Genomic DNA, 27,090 nt, shown 5'->3' on the forward strand with positions numbered 1-27,090 from the left:
ACCGAACATCCAGAAAAACCCCCAAAACCCGGTGTCACAAGTGCATGAGCATCAACTAGGAAATATAATAAAATACAACATCTGTCTGGATTATAAACTAGATATGAGAATATAAATAACTCTGATGGAGACTCTGCATGCTGCAGATCGTAACATGGAATGCAACTCAGGGTAAAGTCCCTGCAATGGTGCCTTTGCACCTAAAAGACTACCAGACATATATGTACCTGCACAAAAAGTGCAACATGAGTACGTAAATCAACGCTTACCCAGTAAGTATCTAGCCTAACCCCGGAGAAGTAGTGACGAGGAGTCGACATCGACACTTACTAGTGGTCAAATAAATCATGTACTAAGTTAACATATGTGAGGCAGAGTAAATAAACGAAATAAACAAGTACAAATAAGTGGTACAATCCTCCTCTCGATAATAAACTCAAGCTCTCAATTAGCAGTTACCTCCTCAACCGGAGCATATATATATATATAATGGACCTCACCAGATAAGTCGTCACAATCCAAATCAGGAAAACTCACAGATACACTGGTTTCTTGTCAAATGTACGTACGATTTCGTAAGAGTATTTTATAGAAATGCCGAGGCGTATGCCCCGATCTCATCATACTATGTGCACAGCCAAGGGTCGAACAACACGAACCATAGATGCATCTATTATACTGCCGAGGTGAACGACCCAATACCATGAGAGTGTGGTACACAATCCTGCTGAGGCGAACAACCCGATCCCATTAGAATAAGAAGCTTTAATGGGTCCTTGACCCTACTCACGAATAAATGTGTGAGATATAAACTTTTAAGGAAAACCTTTCGAGGAAAATGCATAGCTCGAGAGAAATTCGTAAGAGGAGTACAATTATTCCGCGGCCAATCACGAAGCCTGTCAAATCTCTACAATAGTAAGTCTATCACTCTACGCAAGTCTAGTCTCAAGTCGTAACATAAAATAAAAGTATTTAATAGGCAAGAGGCAACTAAAATAGTACAGTTATTGCATGGTGGGAACCTAAGTCTACCCGGAGATAACATGAATCTAGCTACGTACGGACTCTCGTCACTTTGTGCGCACGTAGCCCCCGCAACAAGTAGCACATATCAAATACTTTACCTAGGGGTAGTTTCCCCCTCACAAAGTTAGACAGGAGACTTACCTCTCTCCAAAGTTCCATAACCGGCTCCAATGCCACTCTAACACCTCAAACCGATGCCCGTCTCTCCAAAACTAGTCAAACAATGTGCAAATCGATAAATATATATTCTATTACCCGTAATTAATCAATTGATAACAATTCTCAACTCCGCTCGAAAAGTCGATAAAGTCAACCCTCGGGCCCACGTGCCCGAATTCCGAAATTTTTTAAGATAATAATTACCCATAACACCATGAACGCAAATATATAATTTATTCCTAATTTCATGTCCAATTTTGTGGTCAAAATCCAAAAATACCAAATTCTATGTTTTCTACCAAAATCCCACAATTTCTACTAATTTTCATGTTTAAATCCTTATAGAATCCATGTATTTACCTTACAATAGGTGGGAATAACTTACCTTGCCATAGATGATGAAAATCTCCCCTTGAAGCTTTCCAAAAATCACCCAAACCAAGAGAGAAATGAGTGAAATGTGCAAAACCCCAATTTTTAAACAATCTACCCAATCGATTTTCCACACCTGCAGAACTCCTTGCGCTTCTGCAGCTCCGCTTCTGCGGAAGCTACCTCGCAGATGCAACTTCCCCCCAAGGTGCCAGCTTTTTCTGCTTCTGCAGACATTCAATGGCGGGTGCGCATCCGCTTATGCGGAAATCATCCGCATCTACGGACTCCCCAGCTCGAGCACCACTCCGCACCTGCGCACCAATGACCGCACCTGCGGCTCTGCAGGTGCGCTACAGCAGTCACACTTGCGATTATCCAGCCCTAGACCACTTCCGCTTCTGCGCCCGCAGGTGCGGTAAATTCCTCGCACCTGCGAATCCAACCAGCCTCACTCCCTACCTCTTCCGCGACCCCTGGGCCGCTTCTGCGGTCTCGCACCTACGGCCATAACCTCGCAAGTGCGATCGCACCAGAAGCCTTAAGCTTCAGCAGTTCTTCCAAGTCCAAACTCGATCCATTTCCAATCCGATTCACACCCGAGGCCCCCGGGACCCCGTCCAAACATACCAACACATCCCAAAACACGATACTGACATAGTCGAAGCCTCAAATCACATCAAACAACATCAAAATTACAACCTTCAAACCTCGCCAAACCCGTCTGAATTACACTTAAACATCATGGAATGACGCCAAACTTTATGTGCAAGTTACAAATCACGGTACAAACAAATTCCAAGGCTCGAAACTCCAAACGGACATCGATAACATCAAAATCTACTTAAAACCAAACTTATGAAATTCTAGAGTTTCCAAAATGCCAACTTCCCATAATAGGTGCTGAAATGCTCCCGGACCACCCGATACTCAACCCGAACCCACGCCCAACTCCGAAATCATTATACGAACCTATTGGAACCTTCTAATCCCAATTCTGAGGTCGTTTACTCAAAAGTCAAACCTTAGTCAATTTTTCCAACTTAAAGCTTCCGAAATTAGAATTTTCTTTCGAAATCAATTCCGAACTTCCCAAAATTATATTCCAACTATGCGTACAAGTCATAATACATGAAGTGAAGCTACTCAAGGCCTCGAACCACCGAACGATGCGCTAGAGCTCAAAACGATCGGTCGGGTTGTTACAAAAAATATTATACGAACTCGCTCGCGCAATCAAAACAAAAAATAACATCTAATAAAATGAATCGGACATCATATCACATAAATTTCAAATGAAAACTTAGGAACCTCTGGAATGCAACCAAGAGTCTAAATCCTATAAAATCAACTCCAAATGACACCAAATTTTGCAGACAAGTTCTAAATAGCCAAACAGACCCATTCCAAGTTCCAAAACCAAATTTGGAAAATGATAGCCAAAAAGTCAACCTACGGTCGAACTTGGGAAATCTTTTAAACCTCAAATTGCCAACTTTTGGCAAAACAAGTCAAATTAACCTAGGGACCTCAGAATTCGATTTCGAGCATATGCTCAAGTCCAAAATCACGATACGAACCTATCAAAGTAATCAAAACACTGTTCTGGGGTCATTTTCACAGTAGTCAAACTTTGGTCAACATTTCTAACTTAGGCTTCCAAACCAAGAACTAAGGGTCCAAATCAATTCGAAACCTTCCCAGAATAAATCTAACAAACCCTGCAAGTCATAAAACCATAAATACACATGTGTGAAGCATGAAAAAGGAAATTGGGGCTCATATACACAAAACAACCGATCGGGTCATTATATTTTTCCCCTCATAAAACAAACGTTCATCCTCGAACGTGCATAGAGACATACCTGAAGTGGAGAAAGAGCGAGGATAACGACTATGCATGTCGTGCTCGGTATCCTAGGTTGCCTCATCGACCGGATGACCCCTCCATTGAACCTTTACTGAAGCAATATTCTTTGACCTCAACTTTCGGACCTGTCTGTCCAAGATGGCCATTGGCTCCTCAACATTATTGAACCCTATTTTGCACGAGTCAAAACAAGATTTAAATAGTGGTTTTCCTATTTTTGATGAAAGAGAGTCGCCACCAAATGTTTAAAGGTATACTAAGGTACATATTCAGTTATTATATTATTATTTTATTATTCTACTAACTGGTGAGATTTGGGTAATAGTTCTTGTTCTTCTAAGGGGAAGGTGTTAGGCACCCCTAGAATCTACCTGAGGTAGTGTAACGACCCGACCAATGATTTTGTGTAATTACGTCCCGTTACCCCATTTTATAATTCAAACATGTGTGTTTATGATTTTATGACTTGCGAAGCCGATTAGTTTTGTTTCGGGAAGCTTTCGGGTTGATTTGGACCCTTTGATTTGTGACTTAGAAGATTAAAGGAGAAATATTGACCAAATTTTAACTTTTATGAAAACGACACCGGAACGGTGTTTTGATGGCTCAGATAGCTTCGTATCATGATTTCTGACTTGGCCGTATTCCTGAAATTGATTTCAAAAGTCCGTAGGTTGATTTGTGTTGTTTTATCAAAATTTGGCAATTTGAAATTGAAAAGTTTGACCGTCGGTTGACTTTTAGCTATCGAGCTCAAAATTTTATTCTGGGAATTAGAATAGGTCCATTATGCTATTTAGAACTTGTCTGCTAAATTTGGTATTATTTGGAGTTGATTTGATAGGATTCAGACGTTTAGTTGTAATTCTAGAAGTTCTTAAAAATTTACTTTGAAACTTATGCGTTTTAGTGTTCGATTCATAGTTTTAGATGTTATTTTTGTATTTTGATCACGCTATCAAGTTCGTATGATATTTTTAGACTCATGTGATTGTTTGGTTTGAAGTCCCGAGGGCTCAGATGAGTTTCAGATATGTTTCAGATGGTTTTGAACTGAAAAATGAAAATCCGCTGTCTGGTGCCTCTGGCATAACATTTGTGAACACCAGTGTCGCATTTGCAACCTTAGCAAGGAACCACATGTATCGTAATTGCGATGCCTGGGTCGCATTTGCGATGTTGCTTGGGGCTGGACTAGGTTCACATTTGCGATGAGTTTGTCGCTTTTTCGAGGGGAACATGGTTCGCAATTGTGAACCCATCTTTGCATTTGTGAGAAGTTCCCCAAGCCTGTCAGTGCCGCAATTGTGAGATTTTCTTCGCAATTGCGAACCCATATTGCAATTGCGATAACTGCAGCTGAACATAAGGGCTGGTAGTAGGGATTTCATCTCATATTCTCTCATTTTGGAATTCTAGACTCCGTAGGAGGCGATTTGGAGAGGGATTTTCATCTACAAACTTTGGGTAGCTGATTCTAATCTATTTCTAATCATATTCCATCAATTTATCTTATATTTTAATATCAAAATCATGTGAATCAAAGTGAAAAAATGTGAAACCTTGTCAAGTTTATGAAAAATAGGAATTTAACTTTTGAGAGTCAGTTTGGACTCAATTTTTGAAACTAATCACATATATGAACTCGTAGGGGTCACGGGTAGCCGAAATCTACCATTGGACTCGGGTTTTGACCATGCGAGCCTCGAGTTGACTTCTTGAGAAAAGTGTAAAGATCGTAGCTTTATCTATTGTAATTGACTTCCCTTGCATTGTTTGATGATATTAAGTCGAATTTGGTTAGATTTGAGCTGTGTGGAGGCAAATTTTAGGGGAAAAGATATTTTTGAGAGTTGAATTGGCCTAGTTGAGGTAAGTATCTTGCCTATAACTACTTCCTTAGGATTGGTATTGAATGATTTATTTGTGCTATGTGAAAGATGTTTACGCAAGGTGACGAGAGGGTACATGGGTTGTATATGGTATTTGACCATTTTAGGCTACTTAGACTCTTTCCATGCTTTAATTGAAATATCATATCATGTTCTAAATTCTCATAGTCAATCTATTCTTACTTGTGTTAGTCTATCCTTACATGCCTTAAATGACTTGTTTAACACTTGTTCTACATCCTACTTGATAAATTGCTCTCATGCTTTAGTTGAACTTGTTGCCTCTTTTATTGTTACATATTGTCTCTTTCATTGTTGTTTATCATTATTTGAAGTCATTGTTAAAAGTTATCTCTTTCACTGATATTATTCATATTTGAAGTCATGTTATATCTTCCATTGTGAGTTATTTGTATTTCGTTTCGTGGTTACACATTATCATTTTCATTGTTGAGTTATTGGTATTGAAGTTATGAAAGCCGTATCGCATTGAGGCGATGTTGTTAATTGTTGAGATATCTTTCTTATTGAAAATTTTACATTCATTGTTATTGTTGATATTCTTATACATGTTGTGGTGGAGCCATGGGATATTTTTGTAGAAATATTGATATTGTTGATTGTTGGCAAGTTGTGACATATAGGCACTTGTGGTGCGAATTGTTATTATGATGTGATAGTGACTGCCATGCGGAGATATAAGGATAGGGGTTAATGTGCAGACAACGGTATAAGGTGGGACTTATGTGCGTGATGCTTGTAAGGAAATTACGTGAAGCCATGTGGCATCATAAGGTTGGCTAAAGTGTGTAGCTATTTCGGAAAAAATGTTTTCAAAACTTATTTAAATGTAAGGCTCACGCACCGGTATAAGGAAAGATTTTGATTGAGATTGTGAATTGTGAATAGAAGGCGGTACCTCGTTTGTGATTCTTGATGCATACATGAGGCGGTACCTTAGTTGTGATTCTTATTGTACACGAGTCGATACCTCATTGTGATTCTTGTTGTTTATCTCATGTTGCAAAGAGTTTTGGTGGGAACACTTCTTGTTGTATTGTTCTTTCTTGTTCTATCAGCCATTGTCCGTATAAGCTCATTGTGCTTATCTTTTATTGCTTTCTTTATGTTATTTCCATGCTTAAAATTCCGGTATTAGTTCATGCTATTAACTTGTTTCGTATTAGTTATTTCTCCGACTTCCATTATTTATAGTTCTTATGTTTTCATACTGTTTATCTACATCCTAGTAGGTGTCTTAACCTGGACGCATCACTACTCTACCGAGGTTAGGCTTGATACTTACTGGGTACCGTTGTGCTGTACTCATACTAAGCTTCTGCACATCCTTTTTGTGCAGAATCAGGTACGTCTGCTCATGCCGGACGTTAGTGATCTACTGTTAGCTGCATTTCGCAGACTTCAAGGTATACGTACTCGGCGTCCGCAAGCCTCAGAGTCACCTTCCTTTATCTTTACTTCCTGTTGTATTGTCATTCAAACAATGATATAGTAGATATTTTATCTTACTCTCTAGAGCGTATGACTCAGTTCCACCGGTTTTGGGAAGTGTATTGTTGAGATTCTATTTTGGGAGATTATACGAGTTTATCAGTCTTGCTTTAGTATTTCTGTTAGTTATTTCTGTCAAGTTATTATTGAATGTTAGGCTTACCTATTCTTAGAGACTAAGTGTCATCACAACATCATACGAAGGGAAATTAGGGTCGTGACAAGTCGATCCGTAGCCCTAGGTTCATAGGTGTTACGAGTCATAAGAAGGTTTAGTAGAGTCTTGCAGATCGGACAACTTCATTTCTTTGATTCCTTATCATGCAAATTGTTTGACTTCAAAAACTGAATCTTTGACTTTTTATTCTTTCACAGATGGTGAAGACACGCATTGCTGGATCCAATGATCAGATACCCGCGCCCCCATGCTAGAGCCGCGAGAGGTCGGGGCCAGGGTAGAGGCCAAGGGGGCAAGTGGTGCAGCCAGAGCACCTGCACGAGTTGCAAAAGAGGAGCCATCAGTAGCTCAAGTTGGGGGACAGGCACTTGTTGCCACACCAGCACTTCAGGAGACCCTTGCACATTTCATGAGCATGTTTGGTACCTTAGCTTAGGCGGGGTTGATTCCACTTGAACCAGCCACATCTCAGGCTGGGGGAGGATTTTAAACTCTCGCAGCCCGTACCCCAAAGCAGCGAGTCCATATTGATTAGGTTCCAGAGGTTATACTAGTATAACCTGTTGTTCCGGTTCAGCCCACGGTTAGGGCATAAGCATCTGAGGAGGAGAAACTTAGACTCGAGAGGTTCAAGAAGTATCACCCTCCTACATTCAGTGGTTTAGCTTCAAAGGATGCACATAGTTTTGTAGAGGAGTGCCACCGTATTCTCCGCACCATGAGTTCTGTGGAGACAAGCGGAGTTGCTTTCACTACTTTCCAACTATCAAGAGAAGCATATCAGTGGTGGCGAGTGTACGAGGAGGGTAGCCCAGTCGATGCAGCTTCACTTACATGGACTCTGTTTTTAGAGTTATTCCTGAGAGAGTTTGAAACCCGGACCTTTTAGGATGCATGGAGCGCGGAGTTTGAGCAACTGCGCCAGGGTACTACGATAGTGTTAGAGTATGCAGTCTGATTCAACGATTTGTCTAGACATGCACTTGCCTTAGTTTCTACAGTCAGAGAGTGAGTTCGTCGATTTATCGAGGGGCTCAACTATGGTATTAGGTTCAGCATGGATTGAGAGATGGAGATAGATACCCCATATCAACAGGTGGTAGAGATTGCTTGGAGGTTGGAGGGTATGCAGGGCCATGAGAGAGAGGACAGGGAGGCCAAGAGGCCTCGAGGTATGGGAGGATTTAGTGGTGGCCTGGCCACGGCTACAGCCTGTCATGGTAGAGGCTGTGTGAATTGTCCAATTCACTCAGCACTTCCAGCTTCTAGTGGTGCTCTGGTTGTTCCGAGGTCTCAGGTTGCACACTTTGCTCAGCCATTTTCTAGTGCACCTCCTGCACGGGGTGCCTTCAGTGGTCAGTCTAGCCGACCAAGCCCGAGCTAGTCCCAGTAGCCACACACACCGAGAACTTTCTTTGAATGTGGTGATACCTGTCACATGGTTAGAGACTGTCCCAGACTCAGGAGGGGTGCACCTCCACAGACTACTCAGGCTCCACAGATTCAGTCAAGCCCACAGACTTCTTAGGCCATAGTTGCTGCCCCAGTTGCCACTTCACCCGCACAGCCAGCTAGGGGTAGGGGATAGGCGGGTAGAAGTTTCCCTAGAGGGGGAGGTCAAGCTAGGTTCTATGCTTTTTGGCGTAGGACATAGGCAGTCGCTTCAGAAGCAGTCATTAAAGGAATGGTTCAAATTTTCCATAGAGATGCATCCATCTTATTTGATCTGGGATCCACTTATTCATACGTGTCATCTTACTTTGCTCCATATTCGGATATATCCCGTGATTCTTTGAGTTCTCCTATTTATGTATCCACACCCGTGGGAGATTCTATTATTGTGGACGGTGTGTATCGGTCATGTTTAGTTGTTATTGGTGGTTTTGAGACCAGAGTTGATCTATTTTTGCTGAATATGGTAGACTTTGATGTTTTCTTGGGCATGGACTATTGTCGCCCTAAGATGGTATTCTAGATTGTGATGCCAAGACTGTGACATTGACCATGCCAGATTTGCCACGGTTGGAGTGGAGGGGTGCATTGGATTATGTTCCTAGCAAGGTTGTGTCATTTCTAAAGGCGAAAAAGATGGTTGAGAAGGGGTGTGATTCTTATCTAGCCTTTGTGAGAGATGTCAGTGCTGATACTCCTACGGTTGAGTCAGTTCCGGTAGTGATAGACTTCCCAAATGTATTTCCAGCAGATCTTCCAGGTATGCCGCCCGATAGGGATATCAATTTTGGTATTGACTTGTTGTCTGGCACTCAACCCATTTCTATTCCACCATATCATATGGTCCTAGCGGTGTTGAAGGAGTTAAAGGAGCAGTTGCATGAGTTACTTGATAAGGGTTTCATTTGGCCTAGTGTGTCACCGTAGGGTGCTCCGGTCTTGTTTGTGAAGAAGAAAGATGGTTCTATGCACATGTGTATTGATTACCGACAGTTGAACAAGGTTATAATGAAGAACAAATATATATTACCACGCATTGATGACTTATTTGATCAGCTACAGGGTGCCAGAATGTTCTTAAAGATTGATTTGTGGTCAGGTTAACATCAATTAAAGATTCGGGATCTAGATATTCTGAAGACTACCTTTAGAACTCGGCATGGTCACTACAAGTTCCTTGCGATGTCATTTGGGCTGACCAACACCCCAGCAAAATTTATGCACATGATGAATAGTTTATTCCAGCCATATCTTGATTCATTCATCATTGTGTTTATTGATGACATCTTGGTGTACTCCTGTAGCCGGGAAGATCATGAGCAGCACTTTAGGATCGTTCTCCAGACCTTCAAAGAGAAGAAGTTGTATGCAAAATTCTCAAAATGTGAATTCTGACTTGATGCAGTGGCATTTTTGGGTCATGTAGTGTCGAGTGAGGGGATCAAGGTAGATCCGAAGAAGATTGAAGCAGTGCAGAGTTGGCCCAGTCCATCTTCAGCTACTATGAATCAGAGTTTCCTTAGTTTGGCCAGGTATTATCAACATTTCATGGAGGGATTCACATATATTGCTGCATCTATGATCATATTGACCCAGAAAGGTTCTCCTTTCAGATGGTCTAAGGAGTGTGAGGCGAGGTTTCAAAAGTTCAAGACTTCTTTGACTACAGCCCCAATGTTGGTGTTGCCTACAGGTTCAAAGTCTTACACTATGTACTGCCATGCATCACGTATTAGCCTTAGCCCGGTGTTGATGCAAGATGGAAGGGTGATTACCTACGCGTCTCGACAGCTGAAGATCCATGAGTAGAATTATCCGGTCCACGACTTGGAATTGGCAGTTATTGTTCATGCATTGAAGATTTGGCAATATTATTTATATAGTGTCCCTTGTGAGGTCTTTACCAACCACCGAAGTCTACAACATCTGTTTAAATAGAAAGATCATAACTTGTGGCAACAGAGATGGTTAGAGTTGCTTAAAGACTATGATATCACCATTTTATATCATCCTGGAAAGGCCAATATGGTCGCCGATGCCTTGAGTTGAATGGCAGAGAGTTTGGGTAGTTTAGCATATCTACCGGTAGTAGAGAGGCCACTAGCCATGAATGTTCAGGCCTTAGCCAACTAGTTTGTTAGATGGATGTTTCAGAGCCCAGTCAAGTTCTTGCTTGCGTGGTTTCTCGGTCTTCTCTATATGGTTGTTTTAGAGAGGATCAGTATGATGACCCCCGTATGATTGTCCTTAAGGACATGATTCAGCACGGTGATGCCAAAGAGGTTTCTATTGGAGATGACGGTGTGTTGCAGATGCAAGGCCAGTTATGTGTGACCAATGTAGATAGGTTGCGTGAGTTTATTCTTGAAGAGGCACATAGTTTGCGATACTCCATTCATTCGGGTGTTGTTAAGATGTATCAGGGTTTGAGGCAACACTATTGGTGGAGGAGAATGAAGAAAGACATGGTGGAGTATGTAGCTCGGTACCTAAATTGTTAGCAGGTGAAGTATGAGCATCAGAGGCCAAGCGGTTTGCTTTAGATACTTGAGATTCCTGAGTTGAAATGGGAGCATGGTACCATTGACTTCGTTGTTGGGCTCCCACGGACTCAGAAAAAATTTGACGCGGTATGGGTGATTATGGACAGGTTGACCAAATCGGCTCATTTCATTCCGGTGGTGACTACCTATTCTTCATAGCAGCTGGCTAAGGTTTATATTTATGAGATTGTCTGACTTCATGGCATACCCGTATCCATAATCTCTGACTGGTGTACGCAGTTCACATCATGTTTCTGGAGAGCTGTACAATGTTAACTAGGCACACGAGTTGAGTTGAGTACAACATTTCACCCCCGGACGGACGAACAGTTCAAGCGCACCATTTAGATATTGGAGGATATGCTTTGTGCATGTGTTATGGATTTTGGGGTGCTTGGGATCCATTTTTGCCACTTGCAAAGTTTTCCTACAATAGCAGCTACCAATCGAGTATTTAGATGGCTCCTTATGAGGCCCTATATGGGAGACGGTGCCGTTATCCAGTTGGTTGGTTTGATCCGGGAGAGGATAAGTTATTAGGCACAGATTTGGTTCTCGATGCCTTGGAGAAAGTCAAGTTGATCCAGGATTGGCTTCGTACAGCCCAAACTAGATAGAAGGGCTATGCGGATCGGATGGTTTTTGATGTTGCATTCATGGTTGGAGAGCTAGTCTTGCTCCTGGTTTCACCCATGAAAGGTGTGATGCGGTTTGGGAAGAAGGGAAAGTTGAGCCCTAGGTATATCGAGCCTTTTGAGATCCTTGAGAGGATTGGTGAGGTGGCCTATAAGCTTGCATTGCCACCTAGTTTGTCTGTGGTTCATCTGGTGTTCCATGCTTCTATGATCCTCAAGTATTATGGTGATCCGCCTCATGTTTTAGACTTTAGCATAGTCCAATTGGATGAGGATTTGACTTATATTGAGGAGCCAATGGCTATCTTGGATAAACAGGTCCGGAAGTTGAGATCAAAGAAATTACTTCAGCGAAGGTTTAATAGAGGGGTCATCTGGTCGAGGAGAAGACTTGGGAGACCGAGCACGACATGCAGAGTCGTTATCCTCATATATTCACCACTTCAGGTATGTCCTTATGCACGTTCGAGGACGAACATTTTTTTTTAAGAGGGGGAGAATGTAACGACCCGACCAGTCGTTTTGTATAATTCCACCCTGTTACCCCTTTTTATGCTTCACACATGTGTGTTTATGATTTTATTACTTGCGGGGCTGTGTTAGTTTCGTTCCGGGAGGGTTTCGGGTTGATTAGGACCCTTTGATTTGTGACTTAGAAGATTAAAGTAGAAATGTCGACCAAACTTTGACTTTTGTGAAAATGACTCCGAAAGAGTATTTTGATGGCTCCGATAGCTTTGTATCGTGATTTTGGACTTGGGCGTATGCCTAAAATTGATTTTGGAATTCCGTAGGTTGATTTGTGTTATTTTGCCAAAATTTGGCAATTTGAAGCTGAAAAGTTTGACCGTTGGTTTACTTTTAGCTATCGAGCTCAGAATTTTATTTTGGAACTTGGAATAGGTCTGTTATGCTATTTAGAAATTGTCTACAAAATTTGGTATCATTTGGAGTTGATTTGATAGGATTCAGACGTTTAGTTGTAATTCTAGAAGTTCTTGAAAGTTTATTTGAAACTTATGTGTTTTAGTGTTAGTTTCGTAGTTTTAGATATTATTTTTGTGTTTTGATCGAGTGAGTTCATATGATATTTTTACACTTGTGTGGATGTTTGGTTTGGAGCCCCGAGGGCTCGGATGAGTTTCGGAAGGTTTTGAACTAAAAAATGAAAATCTGGTGTCTGGACCCTCCAGTGTCACATTTGCAAACATCAGGGTCGCAATTGCGACCTTAGAAGGGAACCACAGGTATTGCAATTATGATGTTTGGGTCGCATTTGCGATGTTGCTTGGGGCCGGGCTAGGTTCACATTTGAGACGAGATTGTCGCTGTTCCCAAGGGAACATAGTTTGCAATTATGAACCCATCTCCGCATTTGTGAGAAGTTCCCCAAGCCTGTCAGTGCCGCAATTGCGAGATTTTCTTCGTAACTATGAACCCATATCCCAATTGCGATAACTGCAGCTGAACATAAGGGCTGGAAGTTGGGATTTCATCTCATATTCTCTCATTTTGGAATCATAGACTCAGTAGGAGGTGATTTGGAGGGAATTTTCATCTACAATCTTTGGGTAAGTGATTCTAATCTATTACCAATCATATTCCATCAATATATATTAGATTTTTACATCAAAATCATGTAAATCAAAGTGAAAATTTGTGAAACCTTGTCATGTTTTTGAAAAATAGGAATTTGATTTTTGAGAGTAGATTTGGTCTCGGATTTTTAAACTAATCACATATATGAACTCGTGGGGTCATGGGTAGTCAGAATTTACCATTGGACCCGAGTTTTGACCGGGCGGGCCCCGGGTTGGCTTTTATTAACTTTTTGGGGAAAAATGTAAAGATCATAGCTTTATCTAATGTAATTGACTTCCCTTGCATTTTTTGATGATATTAAGTCGGTTTTGGTTAGATTTGAGCCGTGTGGAGGTGAATTGTAGGGGAAAAGCTATTTTCAAGAGTTGAATTGGCCTTGTTGAGGTAAATATCTTGCCTAACTTTGTGCGGGGAAACTACCCCCTTAAGATTGGTATTGAATAATTCATTTGTGCAATGTGAAAGCCGTGTACGCAAGGTGACGAGTGGATACACGGGCTGTATATGGTATTGGACCGTTTTAGGCTACTTAGACTCTTTCCATGCTTTAATTGAAATGTCATATCATGTTCTTAATTCTCATAGTCAATCTATTCTTACTTGTGTTAGTCTATCCTTACATGCCTTAAATGACTTGTTTAATACTTGTTCTACATCCTACTTGATAAATTGCTCTCATGCTTTAGTTGAACTTGTTGCCTCTTTTATTGTTACATGTTGTCTCTTTCATTGTTGATTATCATTATTTGAAGTCATTGTTACAAGTTATCTCTTTCATTGCTATAATTCATATTTGAAGTCATGTTATCTCTTCCATTGTGAGTTATTTGTATTTAGTTTCGTGGTTACACATTATCATTTTCATTGTTGAGTTATTGGTGTTGAAGTTGTGAAAGCCGTATCGCATTGAGGCGAAGTTTTTAATTGTTGAGATATCTTTCTTATTGAAAATTTTACATTCATTGTTATTGTTGATATTCTTATACATGTTGTGGTGGAGCCATGGGATATTATTGTGGAAATATTGATATTGTTGATTGTTGGCAAGTTATGACATATAGGCACTTGTGGTGCGAATTGTTATTGTGATGTGATAGTGACTCCCATGCGGAGATATAAGGATAAGGGTTAATGTGCATACAGCGGTATAAGGTGGGACTTATGTGTGTGATGCTTGTAAGGAAATTACGTGAAGCCACACGGCATCATAAGGTGGGCTAAAGTGCATATAGCTATTTTCGGAAAAAATATTTTCTAAACCTACTTAAATGTAAGGCTCATGCGGTCAGTATAAGGAAAGATTGTGATTGTGATTGTGAATTGTGAATACGAGGCGTTACCTCAGTTGTGATTCTTAATATATACACGAGGCGGTACCTCGGTTGTGATCCTTATTTTTCACGAGGCGGTACCTCGTTGTGATTCTTGTTGTTTATCTCATGATGCAAAGAGTTTTGATGGGAACATTTCTTGTTGTATTGTTCTTCCTCGTTCTATCAGTTGTTGTCCGTATACGCTCATTGTTGTTCTCTTTAATTGCATCCTTTATGTTATTTCCATGCTTAAAATTCCGGAATTAGTTCATGCTATTAACTTATTTCGTATTTGTTATTTCTCCCCCTTCCATTATTTATTGTTCTTATGTTTCCATATTGTTTATCTACATCCTAATAGGTTTCTTGACCTGGTTTTGTCACTACTCTACCGAGGTTAGGCTTGATACTTAGTGGGTACCGTTGTGGTGTACATATACTATGCTTCTGCACAACCTTTTGTTTAGATCGAGGTACGTCTGCTCGTAACGGACGTTAGTGATCGAGTGTTAGCTGCTTTCCGGAGACTTTAAGTTATATCTGCTCGGCGTCCGCGGGCCTCAGAGTCATATTCCTTTATCTTTACATCCGATTGTATTTTCATTCAGACAGTGATATAGTTGACATTTTAGCTTACTCTGTAGAGCTTATGACTTAGTTCCACCGGTTTTGGGAAGTGTATTGTTGAGATTCTATGTCAGGAGATTATACGAGTTTATCAGTCTTGCTTTAGTATTTCTGTTAGTTATTTCTGTTAATTTATTATTGAATATTAGGTTTACCTAGTCTTAGAGACTATGTGCCATCATGACATCATGTAGAGGGAAATTAGGGTCGTGAGAGGTAGATCCGTAGGACTTAGACTAGGTTTAGGGAATTAAATATCTCTATTCTACTTAGTTAGTGCTTAAAGGTTTGTGCCTTACTCTATGTCTTGTTTAAAGTCTATTGTTTGAAAGAAAATAATATATATACTTTTGCAAAGAGGATATAGGTTAATTTTGTAAAATCCCTTTAAAATGTTTACATCTACATGATTAAAAAGATTTTGAAATGTATTTATAATGCTGATATTTACAAGATTTGAGAAAGGTTTTGTAAATACCTTTGTAACGTTTGCATCCATAGGATTTTTTAAAAGATGTTAAAATGTGGATATCTTTATCTTTGAAATAATATGGTCATTTGTATAACTCTAGTAGAGTAAATGCTATTAGAAATGGGTCTTAGGTATACCTTACAGATTTGATTTCAAAATTTTCGTATCCATGTTTAAAAGAAAGCTCGTCAAAGTAATCCTTGATTGCGATTGTGTTTTCATTTTTTGTTTTAAGAAGACTGACTTTGAAATCATTTTTCGATTCCGCTTTTAAGAAAAGGAGATTTTCTTACTTTTCAAATCTTTTTTAAATTCAAATAATTCCATTAAAATGGTTAGCATGAATGAAAACTATATAGCAAAAATGAATGACTACGCATATTGAAATGATTTAACCAATACACGGTAAATAGTGATTTTCCCTTTAATTCCCTATGGTCTTTAGTTTGCCTAGGTTCCTAAGATGATTCAAAGATAATAAGAGCATTTAGTCATCATCGTTAGTATGATACATACATATAAACAAATGAAAGATCATATTTAAAAGCGATAAAAGAGGAAGGAGGCTGGATGCATAGTTTGGGCCTGAAAGAAATGCTCCATCAGACTTTGAACAGCAACAACATGCTCCAATGACTTGGACTCTAGGCTAGAACTTGGGCCTGAATTCTTGAGAAGTCAACAGGCCAAGTTCGATAACATATGCAAAAGAAAAGAGAGACATTAGTGATGAGGCCCAATTTAACATTTAAATGCAATTAATAGCATAATAAGGCCAATATGAGGCCCAGTGACACTGTAAAAAATGTTGTAATTAAAGATGTAGTAAAGATGTAGTAAAGGCAATGTAAGGCCCAATAGACTGAACAAAATAATGACCACAGTGAAGCCTTCTTTTTTGATTTAGCATTAATCCTAAAGGGATTAATAAGTGTCAATGATTAAGAGCTTAAGAAAAAATCTCATTCATGGATAAGACACCCTCTAGATCCCTGGCACTTCAAAGTTCACAAGGGTCTTAGGGACCCCGAGCAATGCTTTTGTCTGGGAGGGAATTTCAACCACAAACTAGATCCTACTCCTAAATGCCCTTTACCACTCACACCCACTCTTTCCTATAGGTTTAGTTGTCGATGAGGCATTTATTGTGACAACTAGCAGTAAACACACAAATTCAAGTATACATAATTTTCATAGAAGTTGTATAGAACACCATTGTAAGTATAAAATACCAGATTACATTGTTGAGGTCACAATCCAAACAAAGAGTGTAAGTCACTATCAATACTTTCAATATGCATAAGAATATATAAAGGGATCAACCACAGATGTAAGCAGGGAGAGGCAAACACCAGTAGACTAGTTTAGAAGTCCAAATATTAAATCAGGTGATTTAAGGGGTAGAGAAGATATACACATCAACCTTATTGATTCTATTGACAAGTTCAAACTTGCAGGAGTTCTTAATTGAATTCACAATACTTTAATAGCTATCAGACTATGTTCAGATTTATCAGAGGTTCACACCCATGCTTATTAAGAGTCAAGACATTCATGTCAACACTGTATAGTATTCAAACAGGGAAGTAGACACTAGTGAGTTTCTCTTAAGTTCATAGGTGAATCACAGTCAACTTATATCCCAAATTCTATGTTGTTAATCCTTTCAAGGTTCAACTTTCTTTTTATGAGGTGATAAAGTTCTAAGAGAGAGATATGAGAGCACATGCATGAGTATCCTTCACATGAAAGACAAGTAGGAAGTCTTGTTAAAAATAAATGAGTGCAGAAAGTTAAGGAGGATACTCAGATACATGAAAGGTATGTTTTTAAAGGATTGCAAGACAACAAATCGTGGCAGAGGATCATATGATATAGAATTAGACTAGTAGGTTTATCACATAAGTTCAGAAACATGGAAATTTCACATATAGTGAGTAGGCATGGTTCTAATAGCAGGATAATCAATCTAGGCAGACAGGATAACTATGATAGCATGGGCATGATAAAGTTTCAGTTCTGACTTGTTAATAGCATAGCATAACCAATCCAAGAGATGGTATAACAGAAAACGCTTAAGGATAATCAAGGGCATAGTCAAAGCTAGGTTAAGAATAGCTGACAGAATACATATAAAGTTAACTGCATAAACTTATTAGGACTTAGGTCAATAGCTGACAGAATACATATAAAGTTAACTGTAGAAACTCATTAGGACTTAGGTCAATCACTTCAAGACACATTTATACAGTGGAACTCACAAGTGTGGCTAGACAAACACACAAACATGAAGGTTAATAGAAGCCCTTCCAATGATGTTTTGAGGAGTTACAAAATCACATAAATTATTTGAAGAGAGCAGGTAACTCAACAACTAAGTACAATGACAGGCTAATATTGGACCTTTAAGCATTCACAATTACCATAGTCTTCACATTATCAAAAACCAATAATCCAAATTCATGATATAAATCAACATGTACCAATTCTAATCAATGTGAGACTGGTGAAGCATGCATAAAGATCATAGCAAGACATCAGAAAGGCTAAGATTAGAATATATACAGAGAATTAATAAGCTTCTTTGGTTAACTACAGAAATTCAACAACACAAAGACTGTTCAATTTAGAGAAGCATTCATCAAGTTTACAAAGATAGTCGATTAGCATTGCTTTAACTTTAAATTATTAGAGAGACAATTAGTTTACAGAATGAGGATAACATACAATATTAAGGCATAATTATCAATTATAAACTGATAGCATATATCATAGGCAAAGATAATCGGTAGAGAATAACATGGCAAATATGATTTCACCTTAAACAATTAAAGAGAGGGAGGGTCGATATACACTGACCTTCCTTTGACCAGCAAACCAAACAAAGATTTCGTTTAGCCGTTTGGGAACCAAAATATAAAACTTCAAACAGTAAATGAACTCGGATCCGGAAAGAAGAGAAAAAAAAAAGAGAACTCAGTTAAAAGCCTAAGCTTTCAATTGTGTGTGTTGATGTATGTTCGTGTTAGGTTGTCTATTAGGTGAGAGCATTGAAGGCTCTATTTATATTGTCATTCAATGACTAGGTATACCATATTTGAAATGGTGAGTGGAAGGTGACAATTATTAGATGATGAAAGCAAAGAGAATGACAATCATAGAAGACAGAGAGGAAATCATCGAAGGATTTTACCTGGGCACGAGGAATGACCGTGGAATGATATAACTCATCGGACAAAACCTCAATGTCCAAAGGTCACTGCGTTTGACCTCTGGACACGAATAATGATGCTGGTGCTGAAGAAAAACGTCAATGCATGCCATGGATTTAAAAACACGAAGGAAGAAACTGGCGATTCTTCAGTAACATATTTTGGGTCTAGGGTTTGATTTGGATTTTTTTAATTCTATCAGGGAAATGGAAAAGAAACAGCAGGATTCGCGGATTATAGCGACATATAGGCATTTCAGGTTTCAATTGAGATGACCTTGCACAAATTTGTGCAAGGTTTTGAGATTGATGGGTTAGGGTAGGGGAGAGAGTAGAGAGCAAAATGGGAAAGGGGTTGGCTAGTAACGAGGGAAATGAATTAGGGTTAGTGGGTATCTCTAGGGTTAAGGGTGAGAGATGGAACGGGAGCGCCATTGGATCTTTTGATGAATGGCTATGATTATTTAGAGAATTAAAATTAGCAAAAAGGTTTAATGAGAAAAAATAGAACGGATTCTTGTAATCCAATGGTTGAGATAAAATATGGTACAAGTTTTAAAATAATAAGAAAAGCAAGAATAAACTTGGTTCATTGATGGTATGGATCGACAATCAGGATTGAGTGTGTTTGTTTTGTGAGTGAGTGGGACGGGTGACATGGCATGATTTGGTTGGCTTAGAGAGGAGTTCATGAATTTCCGACATGGACGGTGTATTGTCGTTTGGACTGGTTCATGTGCAAGATTGGGCCAATTCTTTGGGTTGATTTTTGTCTTATTAAATAGCCAAATTGTATTTAATTGTGCAATTGCAATTATAACCATTTAGTCTTTAAATCCTTTAAAATTAATTTAATTGAACTTAATTAATCATAATTAAATATAATAAAAATATAATCATCAAATACTCTATAAATTACTGTAATTAATTTATTAAAATACTTTATTTATCAAATTATGACAATAATTTCGGATTATTTGAAATAGCAGGCTAGTTAATTAAAAATTAAGGATTAACTTGTTAAATTAATTATAAACGTGTGTATCAAATATAAAGGTTACTTTAATAGTCTGAAAATTATTAAAGGTAATATATTTGACAATTATGTAATACCAAATTATTAATTTCAACTAATTTTCTACTATATTTATATATAAAAATAGGTATTAATGATTAGAAAATATTGTCAATCATTATTGCAAATTAATTAAGTATAAATAAATTAAATCTAAAAGGGAGGGTCAAAATTGGTCGTCAACAGCTGCCCCTCTTTGAACGGAGATGATGAAAGAGTTTTCGGGAAAAGAAATCAAACCAAGACCAATTTGTTCCGGCTTTAGGCATATATTGCAGGAACGATATATGGTTTTGAAAAAGATTATGAATTGTAGGACTAAAAAAGAGTTAAGGAAGGTTTCAAGGGAATTTTGGGAAAATTGGGGCCGAATTCTGGCTTTGAATCGCCTACATACCTCGGGCTTAACGAGGATCAGAACTCATGTAGTTCTGGAATTATGATTTGGATAAGGTGATGCTTGCAAGAATTGCCCCAATATCGTATTACGGCGATACTAAAAGACGAAAAGATTTTAGCACCTAGAGTGACATCGGATGGCAGCTTGATTATGAGGCTTGAAAGGTTCTATGATTTAGAGTTCTACTGATCGTATTTGAGTTTGAGTTTGGATCCTTGGCCCGCTTATGAGTTTGTTGTCCCTCATAGCATTGTAGCCTGGTTTGCTGCTTAGAAGAAGTTCCACGTCACGATGTTTGATCCTGCAAATGCCAAGTACACACATACCCATATATCGCAATGCAAAAGTATTGGGATACTATCAAATCTGGCACTAGTGACACTTCTGCATGTAACGGATACTATCACTTTCCATGGTCATCCAAAAGTATTCGACTCTTAAAATCTGGCACTAGTGACACTTCTGCATATAACGGATACTATCACTTTCCATGGTCATCCAAAAGTATTCGACTCTTAAAATCTTCTTGGACAAAGTGAAACTATTCATGTGATGTCTGCATGTTCCTGCATGTATTTCTTCTAGTAATCTGGTTGCTTTAGCGACATCTACACACCTTAACAAACCCAAGTCCGGGGTTCTCCTCTACCAGACATCCCCTTTAAGGAAAAAGTGATTTGCTAGCCTTTTGAGCGCTCGCCTATGACCTTTGGTGGCATTCTCTGGATACACTCATGTTTCAAGGAACCTTTTGATGTCGTAGTACCATGGCTTACCATCTGGCTCTTCTTCTAATGCTGGATCATGGATGATAGGGTTGCAAGAGCGTCGACAAACTCATTCTAGATTCTGGGAACATGTCTGAATTCGATATTGATGAATTTCTGGCACAACTCTTTCATGCAATGCTAGTACGGAAGGACCTTGACTATTACACCCCATGTTTTCGTACGTAAAAGTACATCGTAAGTCAGTTGATGTATGCTCGAAAATTAGATCATCTTTAAAAGTACATAAATTAAGTTAATCGAGTTACCTTGGAGGTTACAAATATTTAAGATCATGAACTGCAAGCACCAAGAGGATTGGAAGGTTTAGAAGCTAAACGAATCAAAGAAAATATATTTCATCAAAAGTCGGCAAGTTGGGAATGTTATAACCCGTAGTTTTGGGATGAAACTAGGGTGCTCAACATAATAAGGAGGTGATTTTATGAGTTATTTTAGTCGTATTTTAGTCGTGTGTTAAGTTTTGAAATCAAATGAGTTATAAAACAAAAGTCGACAAAAGTTATCGCAAATTACGTTCATAATTTAATTTAAATTTAGGTCTAATGTTTCTGAGCTTTTCTCTCAATGTACTTGAGTTACGGGGTGATCCACCCACAAAATTGAAGATCTATGAGTCTAATTTCCAATGCATTAAACCCTTCATCGATACAACGTCGAAATGGAGAGATATTCACATTGTTGCAAGACTGCGTAAGCAGCTTCCTTCGGGACCCACAAGGTAGGTTGAGGTTTATCTTGATATATAAAGTTGTAGCCTTCGTCTCTAAGCCTCATTTCAACCTAAATCAGACCTAAAAACTCTCTCTAGACCTCTAAACACATCCTTATGGTTTTGAAGCAATTCCATCATCCGCAACTCAAAATCAAGACGCGAACACATAAACGCGATCCTTACGACATACTTTACCATCCCCATTTCTCCTTATAACTCATGTTTTGGAAAGAGCTTTGTGGCTAAGGAAGCTTTTCACCTCTGTATTTTATTTATACAAGAATAAGTAAGGGTGTGGATCAAAGGGAACAAGGTTTGGAAGCAAGAACACAAGAGGTATGTAGGGTTTTCATTTTGTTTTTGGCATGATTTTGTTTAGCTATGTTCTAGCCTTTCTTCTTGATCTTTTAAGGCTTGTTCAAGTGAAATATCAGCATGTAATGTATCTTTTTTATATTATTCAATTTCATATGTGAATTATGGAAGAAACTAGTTTAGGTTGGAACTTAAAAACACAACAAAAACAAAAGGGCAAATCGCCAATTTGGCCTATGCCATCCGGACTTCCATTTGTTCCATTCCTTTGATGTTTTTATGTATACCTATCCTGCATATGATCCTAATAGTTTCCTTTAAGATTATATAAGCTTAATTGTCATGTGTTGATGCTTAGATTATTCCTAAATAATATTTAGTTTGATGTTATCATCTTGGCCAGGTATCCATTCCCGTGTATATTGTGGTGCTTGCTGTTATTTTTGGGGATCATCCAGTTTTAGGGGAAACTCTGCCGAAATATTTGTACATTCGAAGAGTTGGACAAATCTTGAGTTCCTTTGTTCTAAATTTATTATAGAGGGATCCTAATAAGTTAATTAACATTAGTATCTCATGTACATACTCAGTTTCTCCGTAAAATGGGGATAGGCTCCTCCGTCCAACTAATGGACGACGAGCGTCATATTACGTTTCTGATTTCATTTATGGTTTTCTTCATGATCTCTTAAGTCCATATGATGTTACCACATGTGTTCTGCCTCATACATGCTTACATTGATTATGCTAGGGGGATATAGCCCATAACACCAGCGAGGCCTATTGATTATATGCTGGGGGGGAGATAGCCCATAACGCCAGCGAGGCCTTTTGATTATATATTGGGGGGAGATAGCCCATAACACCAGCCGTGCCTGTTGATTATATATTTACCTACTGGGGGGACATAGCCCATAAAACCAGTCAGGCATGTTATATACGCGTACGTAGCTACAGTTTGCATTGCATGACTATACATGAGGCTGGTTTAGTTTTACAGTTACATGATTTGGGGGATATAGCCCATAACACCGGACAGGTACCAATTCACATAGTTGTTCAGGTTCAGCATAGTTTCATCTTAAACTTCGGTTCAGTTCCAGATCAAATGCTAGTTCAGACTCTTGTTTAGCTTTCAACTTATATTTAGATTTTCATCTTAAAATGATACCTTAGTATGCTTTACATATGTTTTTCACCCTACATACTTTGTAAATATCATACTTACGTCCCTTATGGGGCACTACATTTAATGCCACACATGTACAGATAGATTAGCGTTTGAGCCAAATGAGTAGGCCATCCATCAGCTGTTGTGGTCACTCTGCTGACTCTCGGAGTTACTTATCTTTGGTTATGTGTACAGTTAGTTAGTTTGGGTATGACGGGGCCCTATTCTGTGTAGTACTTTTTCAATTCAGCACTCCTAGAGGCCTGTAGATATGCACCTGTGCAATTAGCATATTTTTATGTTAGCTTGCGTTAGCCTTCTCAGCTTTCCAGATTGTACAGTTCTTATCAACTATGCTTGTGCTTGTTCAATTTATCCATTTATATTCATGATTAGTAGATTATCAACATGTTTAGTGATGATCAACAGTTAGTGTCGGTTATCCGTTGAAGCCCTAGACTGGGTCTTGACAAACATGGTATCAGAGCAGTTCAGTCCTAGGGTGTATACATTCAGTATCTAATAGAGTATTGTTTATGGGTGTGTTGCATGCCACACTTATAAACATGAGGCAACATGGAATTATAAGATGGGTCTCCTCCCTTCTTCTCTAGATCGTGCGATAGAGTTATGTTATAAGAGTTCCGCTTTCTGACGAAATATTTTATATGTAGCGATGCCGCCAAATAGACTCACAGCTACCTAGAAGGGCAAAGCTGTTGCCGGCTAGGGTATTAGCAGAGTACCCCTAAGTTAGATGAGCATGAGGAGTCTAGACATGAGGATCCATCCGGAGCTTCACAGACTCTGTCTGTTCGAGGAGAGGTTAGGGGTGCACCAGCTACCGCACCTCTGGCTCCTCAGCACTACGACATGAGGGAGGTCATTAGATTGTTGACTAGCATTGCAGGTACTCAGGCCAGATGGCATCATAGAGGTCCTCAGGGTGACGATACGAGTTCTAGGATTCGTGATTTCCTCAGATTAGAGCCTCAAGATTTCACGGGATTTAGTATAGCAGAGGATCCCCAGGATTTCCTAGATAGAGTAGCCAGAGCCCTAAAAGTTATGCATGCCAAAAATAGAGAGTTAGTTGAATTGTCATCATATAGATTACATGATCTAGCAACCGGTTGGTACACCACTTGGGAGATGTCTAGGGGTGCAAAAGCTGCTCCAGCTACATAGCGATAGTTCTCAGAGGCATTTCTCCACCATTATTTACCTACAGAGACACGTAGAGCATGATTGGATTAGTTCCTGACATTAAGACAGGGGGTATGAGTGTTGTAGAATACAACCTCCGCTTTAATTCTTTGGCAAGTTTTGCTCCTGCAGTTGTATTAGACATGGAGGACAAGGTTCATAGGTATGTAACGAGACTTGGTCCTCACTTAGTAAATGAGTGTATGACCGTATCTATGAAGTCGGGGGTGGACATTGCATGTATTCAGGCATCCTCCTTAGCACTTGAGGAAAGGAAACAGAAATAGAGGATTGATAGAGATAAAAGCTCAAGCAAGAGAGACAAATTTTCAGGTTCGTTTGGTAAGACATATGGTGCTAGTTTGTCACGCCCCAAAATCGGGGAGAGCGACCGCCGCCCAACCGAGTGAACCCGGTCGAGCAAGCCTATTAAATTTCCTTCTACCCAAACTCATCCGTGAATAAGGATAATATATATTTTTGTTAATTAGACAATAAGGTAATCATGTTTACAATACCAATTCATTACCAAGAGTTACTCCATTAATAAGTCTCAAAACACACACCCACACACCTTCATGGTTCAAAGTGGAACAAGTGATTTAATCATGACACAACTTATTTAACATTCCCAATACCCATACACAACCCACACTTAGTTTACAGAGCCTCTAAAAATACCAAAGAGTACAATGATGATGCCGGCAACAAGGCTCTGGCTATATCTCAAAACACATATGAAACAAAAGATGCACACCCTCGGAATGAGATGGGGCTCACCAAGTCAGCTAGGAAGAATGAGCACCGCTATCACTGGTCAATATCCTCCGCTGTGGAACCACCTGCAACCATTAAAGATGCAGCGCCCCCGGCAAAAGGGACGTTAGTACATGTCAAATAGTACTAGTATGAAAACCAAAGCCTGATGCACGAGGTCTGGACCTATCAACTCTGCTTCCCCAATTTTGAACCACCCAATGAGAGATCTACATCTCCTAGCATATAAAGCCTCGAACGGTTCCATCTGATGCTAGCATGATAGCTATCATTATATGCAAATTCTCTGAGTGGTAAGTGATCATCCCAACTACATTTGAAGTCTAGAATGAAAGCACGCAACATATCCTCAAGCATCTAAATAGTTCGCTCTGCCTGCCCGTCAGTCTGCGGGTGAAAGGCTGTACTAAGATTCACCTGAATACCCAAACCTTGCTGAAATTTCATCCAAAAATTAGCAGTGAATTGTGCTCCCCGATCAGATATGATGAAAACTGGAGTGCCATGCTACCTGACTATTTCTTTGATATACAACTGAGCATACTATTCCGCTGTGTCGGTAGCCTTAACGGGCAAAAAGTGTGTTGATTTTGTGAGTCAATCCACAATCACCCAAATTGAGTCAAACTTGCGCAAAGTGTGCGATAGTCCTACCACAAAGTCCATATTAATCATTTCCCACTTCCACATTGGAATTTCTATGTTCTGTGCCAACCCACCAGGTCGTTGGTGTTCGGCCTTTAGTTGTTGACAATTTGGACATCTCGCCACAAAGTCCTCTACATTTCTCTTCATATCATTCCACCAATAAACTTCCTTAAGATCATGATACATTTTCGTAGAGCCCAGGTGCACGAAATACCTAGAAGTGTGAGCCTCGATCATGACTCTTTCCCGGACACCATCCACATTTGGAACACATAGACGCCCTTGGTACCTTAGTGTACCATCATCTAAGCCGAGAGAAAAAGCCATAGTCTTATGTTTATGAATCCCCTCCTTCAATTTCACCAAAAATGGATCGTTGTATTGCTTCTCTTTGACTTCCATAACAAGCGATGATTCAGCCCTTTTTTGAACAATCACCCCTCCTTCACTAGAGTCTGCAAGACGAACTCCCAAACTAGCCAATCGATGAACTTCCTTGGCCAATGGCCTTTGATATACCTCCAAGTGAGCCAAACTACCCATAGATTTTCGGCTAAGAGCATCCACCACCACATTGGCCTTTCCCAGGTGATACACGATATCGATGTCGTAATCTTTGAGTAACTCAAGCCATCTTCTCTGCCTCACATTCAACTCCTTCTGTTTGAAAATATATTGAATGCTCTTATGATCCGTGAATATATCTACATGGACCCCATAAAGGTAATGACACGAAATCTTCAGTGCAAATACCACCGCTGCAAGTTCTAAGTCATTTGTTGGATAATTCTTTTCATGATTCTTGAGTTTCCTAGAAGAATAAGCTATCGCCTTGCCCTGTTGCATTAATACACACCCAAGCCCAATTCTTGAAGCATCACAATATACCACAAATCCATGTGCACCCTCTGGTAAGGTCAACACTAGTGTTGTAGTCAATCTCGATTTCAACTCCTGGAAGCTCCTTTTACAAGCATCTAACCATTGGAACTTAACTGCCTTCTGAGTCAATTTAGTCAACGGAGAGGCAAGGGTAGAAAACCCCTCCACAAACTTCCTGTAATAGCTCGTTAAGCCTAAGAAACTACGAATCTCTGTTGGGGTTGTAGGCCTCGGCCAATTCTTCAC

At 39.4% G+C, this 27,090-nt stretch overlaps 1 protein-coding gene across 1 annotated transcript; it reads left to right on the forward strand.

Moving 5' to 3' along the window:
* The first annotated feature begins 10,605 nt into the window (after positions 1-10,605).
* LOC138895833 (uncharacterized) lies at positions 10,606-10,965 on the forward strand. Its single transcript, XM_070180570.1, has one exon. The coding sequence runs from the start codon at positions 10,606-10,608 to the stop codon at positions 10,963-10,965; it is 360 nt and encodes a 119-aa protein (XP_070036671.1).
* The last annotated feature ends 16,125 nt before the right edge of the window (positions 10,966-27,090 follow it).

Source organism: Nicotiana tomentosiformis, chromosome 7, assembly GCF_000390325.3.
Source record: "Nicotiana tomentosiformis chromosome 7, ASM39032v3, whole genome shotgun sequence".
NCBI lineage: Eukaryota > Viridiplantae > Streptophyta > Magnoliopsida > Solanales > Solanaceae > Nicotiana > Nicotiana tomentosiformis.